The 10,884-nt window shown below is 35.4% G+C and overlaps 1 protein-coding gene across 2 annotated transcripts in view; it reads left to right on the top strand.

Moving 5' to 3' along the window:
* The window catches only part of LOC148032873 (integral membrane protein (Protein of unknown function DUF92, transmembrane)), a 70,973-nt gene extending 69,263 nt beyond the window's left edge, over positions 1-1,710 (top strand). The window contains exon 5 of one of the 2 annotated variants that reach the window (XM_087683569.1): positions 1,477-1,710. In XM_087683569.1, the coding sequence (XP_087539695.1) occupies positions 1,477-1,563 (87 nt within the window). In that variant the 3' untranslated portion in view covers positions 1,564-1,710. The remainder of the gene's footprint in view (positions 1-1,476) is intronic. The other variant, XM_087683568.1, reaches the window with a different exon arrangement.
* Positions 1,711-10,884: the final 9,174 nt, after the last annotated feature.

Consider the following 10,884-nt stretch of genomic DNA (forward strand, 5'->3'; position numbering starts at 1 on the left):
TGCTCTTTTTGTGCCTTAGGAAGAAACATGCATATTACACTAGATCAACGGATGAGGCAAACATGATTTATAATTGTAATGTGGAAGCACTTTATCATACAATCTATGAATCCAACTTATCCAAATAGTAGTCCATGGATGAGCATCTTCACGTGGATTTTACTACTACTATAAGTTTCATCCAGTGGTTCACCATCACAATAGAGAGTAACGTGAAATCTAAAACCTTGTAAATTAAAAATTAGTACAATGTATTGAGGGGAGCAATTCAAAATAATTAACTCGACTAATTATTGGTGTGAAGACACTAATTGTATCGTCTAACTCTTGTATGGTACATTTTTAATACTCAAATTCAACAAGATTCACAATGTATGTAAGGCTTGTTAATCACTGTTAATATCCACTTGTTTATGCTTGAGATTGGTGAATAGATTATAACATGTTTAGTATGCAAGAAGATACTAGGGCTAGTGCTAGTTCAAGGGAGATGTTTAGAATGTTTATAACATCATTATTGAGCTATAATGAAAACATTTGCTATAATCAATATGACTTGCTTCCATAATGTTTGCCAAACAAAACATCTTAGCAAATAATAGCAAACAATCTTCGAAAGTCTATGCATAACCATACACAATATCGTGCATCAAAAGTGTATCCTAAACTCATTACACTATAAAACAAAAGCAATCAATGTTTATTCTAAACTTAGTTGTGATATAAAACAAAACTAATTCATATGTCTAGCAATGAGTGAAGACAACTTAAAAGCTCTATGTCGATCTTAAAATTTAGTTGAATGATTTTAGGTTCATAGGTCATACTACTCTATTGTCAATGTAGCCATACTACTCTATTGTCAATGTAGCCATACTACTCTATTATCAATGATTTTAGGTTTATAGGTCATACTACTCTATTGTCAATGTGGCCATCTAGCTCAAAGTTTTAGTTATAAGATTAAAAGATATATATCCCTCTACTCTTTTGCAAATGCTTGTTAATGGATTATGGGTTGGGATCTCAATCCAAAGCTTAGCTAAATTGGCAAGACAATTGTGATTCTAAGGCTAAATCATAAGGTCCCCTATTCTTTTGCTAACACTTATTAAAAAACGATGAAGGGGTCATTTTTCTTGATCGATTTGACATATCAATGTAAATTTTTAATCTACATATGGTGTGTACATAGGGTTTTTTTTTTCTCTATTTTTTTTGGGGAGGGGGAGAGTATGTGGTTTGGCTTGTTGCAATTGTGTATGGTTGTGATGGGTGTGTAACTGGAGACTAGTATCTCTTCTGACATTCTATTTTATAGTATAATTGAGTTTCAATTACAATTATGATGTAGGGTATTGTGTGTGCTTGTGCATAGAGTTTTGAAGATTGTTTATTGTTATGTGCTAAGACGTTTTGTTTAGCAAACATTTTCAAAGCGAGACATACTGATTATAACAAATGTCTTCATTGCAGCTCAATAACGATGTTGTGAATATTTTAAACATCTCCCTTGGAGCAGCACTAGCCCTAATATCTTCATATGTACTAAATGTGCTATAACCTATTCATTAATTTGGAGCATAAACAAGTGAATGTTAACTGCGATCGATAAGTCTTTGCATAGATTGTGAATCTTGTTAAATGTGAGGATGCGAATTTACCATTCAACAAGAGTTTGATAATTCAATTAATGCCTTCACACTAAGAATTAGTTGAGTTAATTGCTTTTAATTGTTTGCTTTACTATTTACTCTCTTATTACATTGTACTAATTTTTAATTTACAAGGTTTTAGATTTTAAGTTGCTCTCTATTATGATGGTAAATTCGTAAGGTGAAACAGATAATTGTGCATCAAGCTGAAAATGTTGGTTCGCGGGCTACTATTCGGATGAGTTGTATTGATAAACTTTATGATAGAATGCTTTCATGTTGCAATTATAAATCATGTTTGCCTCATCCATTGATCTAGCACAATATGCATGTTTCTCCCTAAGTAAGGCACCAAACATGCAAAAGGCTTCTTGTGTTGTAACATTGGCTTGATTATAGTGAGCACATGGCCTTCTACATTGAAGTATTACTAGTTGAGAGAGAGAGAGAGAGAGAGAGAGAGAGAGAGAGAGAGAGAGAGAGAGAGAGAGAGAGAGAGAGAGAGAGAGAGAGAGAGAGAGTGTGTGTGTGTGTGTGTGTGTGTGAGTGAGTGAGTGAGTGTGCGTGTGTGTGTGCGTGTGCGTGTGTATGTGGAGTGACTTATTTGTTGAGATGACAAGCTCAACACATGTGGACATTGATGATGGACCGCCTGGTTAGATGGGTCCACACGTCTATACTTAGCACGTCGGTGGTCATTATGACTCTCACATGGCCACTGAGTCATTACTTATTATATTCAGGTTGTTATACCTATTTACAGCTGGCATAGTTATAGCGCTAGTCGACTAGTGTAGTCAGTTATGCATTGTTTGACTTAGTAGGCCACTTTTATTTATGTTGTATCTTATCTATACTTTGTGTACATTGTAAAAGTGTGTGGAAGAAGAAGAAGAAACTAGCAAAAAAACGTTTTGGCCTCCATCTCTTTTCTTGTCTCTTGAGTGAGCTTCTCCTTATGCATTCTGTGTGTGTTCAGCGCAGCATCTTGAGCAAGTCTCCCCACCACGCGATTTTTGAAATTATTAGTGTTTGCAAAAGGCCAAAGTGACCTATAAGACCTTAAGTTACAATTTGTTTGTGACAACATCTTGCCTACTATTCAAGGTTCTACCAAACATCTTAGATTTTGTTTGTTTGTTTTTCCACATAGCTTGAAGATTTTTACCTTTGTAATGGATTTGTTAAGTGCCTATAACAAGAGTTTGACGATTCTATCAATGCCTTCACACCAAGAATGAGTCAAGTTAATTGTTTTTAATTGCTCCCATTACTATTTGTCCTCTTACTACATTGTACCAATTTTTAATCAACAAGGTTTTGGATTTTATGTTGCTCTTTACTGTGATGGTGAATCCACCAGGCGAAACTCATAGTGGTAGTAAAATTGAGATGAAGATATAAGTCCATGGGTTACTATTTAGATGAGTTGTGTTAATAGACTATATGATAGAGTGCTTCCACATTACAATTATAAATCATGGTTGTCTTATCAATTGATCTAGTATAATATGTAGGTTTCTCCCTAAGTAAGGCATAAGGTGCACAATTGCTCCTATAGAAAAACATCCCTCTTTTGCATGCAAGAGGAACAATTGTGGCGTGAATTCTTGAAAGTGTATGCTTATGATGTTGAAAAGCTATGAAATAAAAAAGAAGAAGCTCCCATGCATTTAGTCTATGGTCAAGATTGTGAACCTTCTTGATCTTGCAATCCATGTGATTACTTTGGGAAGAGATCAAAGGAGTAGGTTGAGATTGTGAAGCTTCTCAATCTTGCAATTGATGTGACTATCCGCTATCAGGGGGTTGTGTTAAGCCACTAACTGCAAGGGTTCTCGAGAATAAATAAGAAAGAAGACAAAAATAGAAACCCAATGTATTATGTTAAATAAACCTTATACAATCTTTGTACACAGCAAAGTTGTTCTTGGAAATCATGAACATTGTCTCAAGTTACTAGCTTGAGCTTAACTCTTGATGGCATGAAGTCATCCACTTTGTGAATCCCAAATTTCTATCGTAGCAGTACAAAGAGTATATAAAGAAACCCAAATAAAATAATCAAATTGAAGTCATTGTTGAGCGAGCCTTTCTGGGCCGAGGCACCTGATTAGTGTCTATCCAATTCCGATTTGCAAGATCACTTCAATATTTTAATTCCCAATTCGCCCAAACCTTCTGCTTCATCCATACTTTCATTTATACAATTATATCCCTTCTTTGCAAACTCAAAAGCTTGCTTTTGTGTTCCTTGCCTTTGCTTTTTTCTTTCCTTCTTTTCACTTTTCTACAGGGCCCAAGGCTGTCGTTGTTGCAACCATAACTTTGTCATATAAACTCCATATATAGTCATTTAGGTACTCAAAAATATTGAAACAATCATGATCTACAAGTTGATGCATGCAAATTATGAAAATTGACCCAGAAAATATGAAAATGGTGCTTTTCATAAAATACGTCACTTTTTGAAATTTTTGTTCTTAGACAATTTGTACTATGCAAGATATGTTATTGTATATATTTGGATCCATCCAAAGTTCTCATTAAGTCATTAGAACTTAATATTGAAATTTTAGACTATTTTAAATTCTACTCCTTGAGAATCTTGTTAAGATCCTCTTTAAGTATCCCATAAGCACATATCCAAAATATTGGTATGGATGTCTTTCCCATGCTTATTCTTCATTGAACTTGTAGCCTCACGACACCCCTTTGGAAAGAGATAAAAGAAATACGTCTTTGAAAACCATATTGGAGGTACTTTGACCAAGAAGGAAGAAGTTTGATATCAATTGGCAATTTGGTCTATATAAAAGAGGCAACCATGGTATTGGACTTGGATCTAATCCCAATTATGGATGGATTTTTCATGAATTCATAGATGGGTAATATGTCATCACAGGTGTTGGTGGAAATTCTCAGTCCTTAGGTTCATAGAGAAGATGTTTTAGTGGTGGATGCTACCTTACTATCCCATTCCATTAGCATCTCTATTGGTTACTTCTTGAACCTAGCATATACGTTCCATGATCATTTGCTAAAGATTAAACAACCAATATTCCTATACCTCTAATATCCTATTGGACATCGGCTTGGGTGTTAATATAATTAGAATATCTACTTGTCAAAATTTTGGCCTGATGGAGTTAGAGCCAACTCTAATCTTGGTATGGATTGCTAATTAGTAGTAGGTGTGACGTTTGGGCATGCTTTGCTCTTTACTGGAAGCAACAAACATTAACTTTCTAGTTTCTTTTGTAGTGCTAAATATAGAGATGATAGGAGATTATCATCTGCCACCACTAGGCTGGCTTGGACCATATCCCCTTCTCTCCAAACATGGGAGATTGAAAATATTTTTTCACTTTTATATTTCATTAAAAATATATAATTATAATAAAAGACTTGTGAAATCCTACTATGGTGGTGTGGATGATAAGAATCTAAAAGTATTCATTGTTGGCCTTTTGTTTTGTTGATTCGTATAAGTATTAGAAGATGCCAAATAACTATTTTTTTGGTCAATTTATACAAATATTATACACGTTTCTAAAAGGGAAGTTTGCTTGGATAGGGACACTACACTTGGAAACTACATAGCAAAGCTTAGGTTTCCAAAGGTGATATTTTTGCATAACCGTTTTTCAAAAGACAAGGTTGAGTTTCCATTGTTCATTTTGAAGACTCTCTCAATTATATAGCAGCTCCCCAATTTTGAAGACTCTCTCCAATTATATAGGAGCTTTCCTTTTGAGAAGGAATGTGTCTAAAGCAATGCTTTTAAAGAAGTAGTTATTGCAAATTGTTGGACAAGAGCTTTGAGATGTAGTATTTATGGACTAGCTTGTGAGATTTATGGCGCAAATATGCTTGCTAAGTATAGAAATAGATAACCAATAAGGCTAAAATGGCATGTTTAACAATTGCAACAAGAAGTGGGATCATGTTCGAAAAAGCTAAAAATAAAAGGAGAAGAGCAATAAGATAGAGCCCAATGACAAATTTAGACACTAAAGTGTTTTTGCATACAATATATTGGCATATTTTCAAAACAATGTATTTATTTACTTTTCTATATTTTTTTTCTTAAAGGTATTACATCTCCTTAGTTTGTGCACGATTTGTGTTTATCCATATTTTTCCATGCCATTCTTTCTTGTGTCATGACTCTACATGTTTAGATCATTAATTAGATTATTGCTAAGTAGCACTTCTGTTTTCTTTGTTCATTTGTGCCAATGCTTAGTGGATACTAAATGGTATAAGTTGGGCCTTCCTCTATATTCTATGGATAAGATTCTTGTAAGTCCATTGATGTGATTCTTATATGTTATTAGCTATCTCTTGCCCTCCACTAAGCCTTGTGTATTTGAAGTAGCCTGACCATACCTGGCAATTGGAGAGCTTCTCCTCCTCGGTCCCTCACCCTCACACACTCACTCCCTCACACTCTCACACCCTCTCTCAAGCACAAGCTCAAGCAAGCAAGAACAAGAAGAAGAAGAAGAAGAAGAAGAGGAGAGCTACTTTTGGCCACACACAAGAATGAGCTTCGCATTCACTTTTCAACTTTATATACAAAACCCTAAATCCCTTTTGGGCGGTCATCTCCTTTTTCCCCTTTTTACATGGCCGGCCATAGCCTAGGCCCTTTTTCCCATTGTCATTCTATCTTCCTAGCTTCCTTTCCACCGCCCGTCTACATTTACAAATTGCACGGGTGAGAGCCTGAGTATCAACCTATTTCCTACTCCATGGACCTAGAGTACAGGCTTTTGGTAACCAGTGATCCCCTTCCAAATGCTACCCAGTACAAGTGCCTTGTTGGCTCATTAATTAGACTTATTCACACTCGGCCACATATTTCCTTTGTGGTGGTATTGTTATGAAGACTCCTACTCAGGCTCACTAGAGATCTGCTTTACGCATTTTGTGCTATTTGCAAGGGACTCGATCCTACAAGATCATGTACGAACAAGAAGCCACTCTTTCTAGATGGACTGACTCAAATTGGGCAAGTGACATGGATTTGAGACGATCCACCACAGATTATGTTCTCTCCCTTGGCTCAAGAGCTATCTCATGGAGCAATGAAAGTAGCTTACTACGGCACTTTCTTCTACAAAGGTGCAAAATTCCATATATATCTTGTGTCAAGCACATATTGTCAAGCACATGTGTATATCTCATACAATATATACATGGACCTTTAGAGTTGACACCCTTTGGGACATTGCATATGCACTTCAAGGTCTTTAGATCACTATTCCAAACATGATAGTATGGCATAACTTCCTAGTATAAAATTGCATACAACCAAACAAGCTTTTGGCAATGATGAATAATTCACCTACCATATGCCATTTCACATTACATTCTCCCATGCCTTGAACATGTAGCATTTTTCCATTTCTTTGCATCTTAGATACTCAATACTTATGAAGGACCCAATGTAAAATATTAAAGTTCACTATGGTAACCTAAACTGCATGGTATCTTAAGAAAAGTTAGGTTGTACAAAATAAACATTCACTTCCTTTCAATAGATGCTAATGTCTCTCATGCACAAAAAGCACTTGCTTTCCTATGTCCAACAAAGATAGAAACATAAATACCTTGTACTCTATTGCACCTATACATCCAACAAGGTACTCATCTAATTCACAACTTTTCGCTCCTTTGAAAAGACACTAAAATTGAAAATTCCATAGTAGCATAAGTTCCCCATGCGCCTAAGAGTTCTACCTCTTTGGGACTTCATTGTGATTCTATTTTCTTGTGATGAGAGTGCTTAGATAGAGATATGACAAGAATATTAAAGTTATATTATTTCTTAGTTTGTTTAATATTTTTTAATTTTTAAATATTTCATGGCTTTTTCTTTATCTGATCCTATTCTAATGATTCCAAACATCACATTTTCAACACAAATTTTTTTTCCAATCTATAGATCTAATTGTTATCTATTCATGTTTCAAATTTAGCACATGATGAAGACCTCATATTCGACTATACAATGAGAGTATAAGGACCTCAATATTTAATTCTATCCTTGTTCTTGGCAATGGAACTAAAATTTTGGGCTTTTATGTGTAACGTTGGGACTTTAGATGAGAATATTATTATTTTCATGAGCTTCAACTAACTTGGCTATGCTATCTCTCACTTAGCTTTCTTACACTCTTTCTCAACCAAACGGTGTACTCTTCTATCTACTTAAGAAAGCAAACATGCAAGATCAAACTTGAGATGTTGTGAGCTCACCAAATTACTAATCGCATTGTAATCAATGCTCAATGGGTCTACAAATGGCTCCACACTCTGTGCTCCTTGATTTGAATCCACTACTTCATCACTCTAAATATGATCCATGAAAGCAATGTGAAAAAGTAGATGAAGGGAGGAAGGAAGAGAAGAAACGAGATGTGGAGAAGAGCTTCCCCCAATTCTCTCTCTCTCTCTCTCTCTCTCTCTCTCTACAATTAGTGGGCTATAGCAACTAATTTTTGTCACATAAAATATGCAAAGTGCCATCACTATAGGCATGGCTTTTGCACATGGCTTAAGTGACATCCATTGTGACACATGGCATATGCAATGGCGAATATCCCATAATCAATGTGTGTTTCCCCTATAGCATCCTATAAATGTCACATTTGGGCAATTTCCCCATAACTGACACATTTGGCCCAAGCATCCCATAAGCGACACTAGGATTTTATTTTTTTAAAGATCAAACTTGATCTTCACACTCACACTTTCTCTTTGTCTCTTACTTAGTCTCTCTTTCTCACTCACTCTCTCCCTCCCTACCTCTCTTCCCTCATTCTTGCACTTTCCATTTCTCTCTCTTTTCCCCTACTATATGGTCCTATGGTGTGATCAACTATCCTAATGATAACATAGATCGGGGTTATGACCCTATTTTAGCATTGTTATCTCTCACATAGCTACTTACAATCTCTCTCACATGAAGCATACACTCCTCTTTCAAACCATGAAAGAAAAAATGCAAGATCATCGTCACTCTACAAATTCATGGGCCATAGTAACTCCATTTTGTGTCATTTTGCAGAATATTGTCACTATACTTGTTGCTTCTATACGGCTTACACAATGTCTGTAGCAACATGTGGCATGTGCAACAACAAATGTTTCATAAGAAACACAAGCGCAAGTATCCCATAAATGATGCATCTCAATGTGTCCCATAAGTGATGCTTCTTTACAAGCATCCCATAAGTGACACTATCATCTCTCTCTTTTTTAAATATAGACCATCTCTCATACTCTCATTTTCTCCATGTCTCTTACTTTGTCTATCTTCCTCACTCTCTCTCACTCACTCTCTCCCTCCCTAATTATTACCTCATTCTTGCACGCACACACACACACACACACACACACACACACACACACACACACACACTCTCTCTCTCTCTCTCTCTCTCTCTCTCTCTCTCTCTCTCTCTCATATAATGTGTTGGAGGTTAGCTCATTGGAGAAGGCAAGGAGGCCATCATTCATTAAGGTATAACTCTTCATGGTGCCCATTATCAATTCCAATCCATTTCTTAAAGATGCATGTTATCAAGATAAAGAAGGGTAGTCATTGGAGGGGTTGTACAATGTCTTTTTGTTGGCTTTTTTGTGTTATCTTCTCTTGCAAGGGGGCTACTTAAGCCCCGTGTTAAAGAGGCTTAAACCCCTAGCTTAAGGTCTATGCTTAAGGGTGCTCCTTGGGAGATGCTAAGGGGTAGCTTGTGGAGAGGCAAGTAGGTGGTATGCATTTTGTTATCAAATAATAGATAAGAGGAAGAGAGGGAAAGAAGGAAATTGGAACATATTGCCTCTAAACCTTCTTGTTTGTTGTTTAAGTATGTTGCAACTAAAGATGGCACCCTCAACAACATGCTCCCATCCTCATTGCATTAGACTGAGATAGTGCACATCCTATCACATTTATCTTCCCTGTTTATAATGCTTTATTGGATAAACCTTTATCATTAAGGTTTAAACAAATCCCTCTTTAAAATCTGTTTCACATTGGTTCTTGTTCGAACTAGTTAAAACTCCAACCCCTGCTCGCATTGCTCTCCTCAAACTAGTTCAAATAAAGTCACTTTCACATTATTCCCCATAAAAAACCAAATTGCAATAAAATATATTCACACCAATCAAAAGTTGAAACCACATATTGAAAAATGATTGTTTCATGTGGATTTTTTCCCTATAAAAGTTTGATAAAATTCTTGTAAGTGTCAAAATCTCATTTGTACAAAGATAGACGTTGTCATATGAGTTACATGTAAGGTATATACATATTTTTGATGCATAAAATGCATATCAAAAGCAATGTAAGGATGATCTATGTAATGAAATTCAAAGACAATGAGCTCTCATGGAAAAATCGTAATACTCCAAAAAGCCATGTAAGCCATAAAATTACAAAGTCCATGCAACTTTCCCAAGTCTATGGAGCAAATAAGCCCAAGCTATATAAGCCTCAAGTTGAGACCTCTCATAATTTTTATGTATAAAATCAATGTCTGAAGCCATGTAAGGATGACTCATGTAATGAACTTCAAAGTCAATGAGCTATCATGGAAAACTTGTAATACTCGAAAAAGCTGTGTACACCATAATATTACCAAGTCCATGTATCTTTCCCAAGTATATGGAGCAAATATCCCTAAGCTATGTAAACCTCAAGTATATAAAAAACATTATACCAAAGAATATTTAATGTTTACTTTTCAAGAATAAATGCAAAAAATCCTCAATAAGCAAATATAGAGAACATGAAGAAAAATAAGTCCAAGGAGAAAGGAAACAAAGAAGTTCAAATGAAGAAAATCAAGAATGAAACCAAAACTAGAGTCAAAGCAAAACCAAAGGTTTGAGATCAACCAAAGTTTTAACAAGAAGACAAAACAAGAATGAGGCAAAATCAACAAGCAAGAAGATTTTTAAAAAGCCTAGCAAAGTGTAAGAAGCTATGAAGAATTCCATAATTGTAATGTTAATCTAAGAAATCCATATTATATTGCATATGCTCATTAGATGACAAAGTTGAGCTCTCATTAAATCTACCTAACAAAGTTGAAGCACATTAGATCTGCCTAATAAATTTAGTCTTTGGTCTTATTAGGCACCCTAATACTCAAAACACATTAAATCTTCCTAATAAATTGTGTCTTTGGTGTGATTATATATTTCACTCAAG

This window comes from Lygodium microphyllum, chromosome 8 (assembly GCF_053477565.2).
Source record: "Lygodium microphyllum isolate KBCC chromosome 8, Lygodium_microphyllum_v1.1.10, whole genome shotgun sequence".
Taxonomy (NCBI): Eukaryota; Viridiplantae; Streptophyta; class Polypodiopsida; order Schizaeales; family Lygodiaceae; genus Lygodium; species Lygodium microphyllum.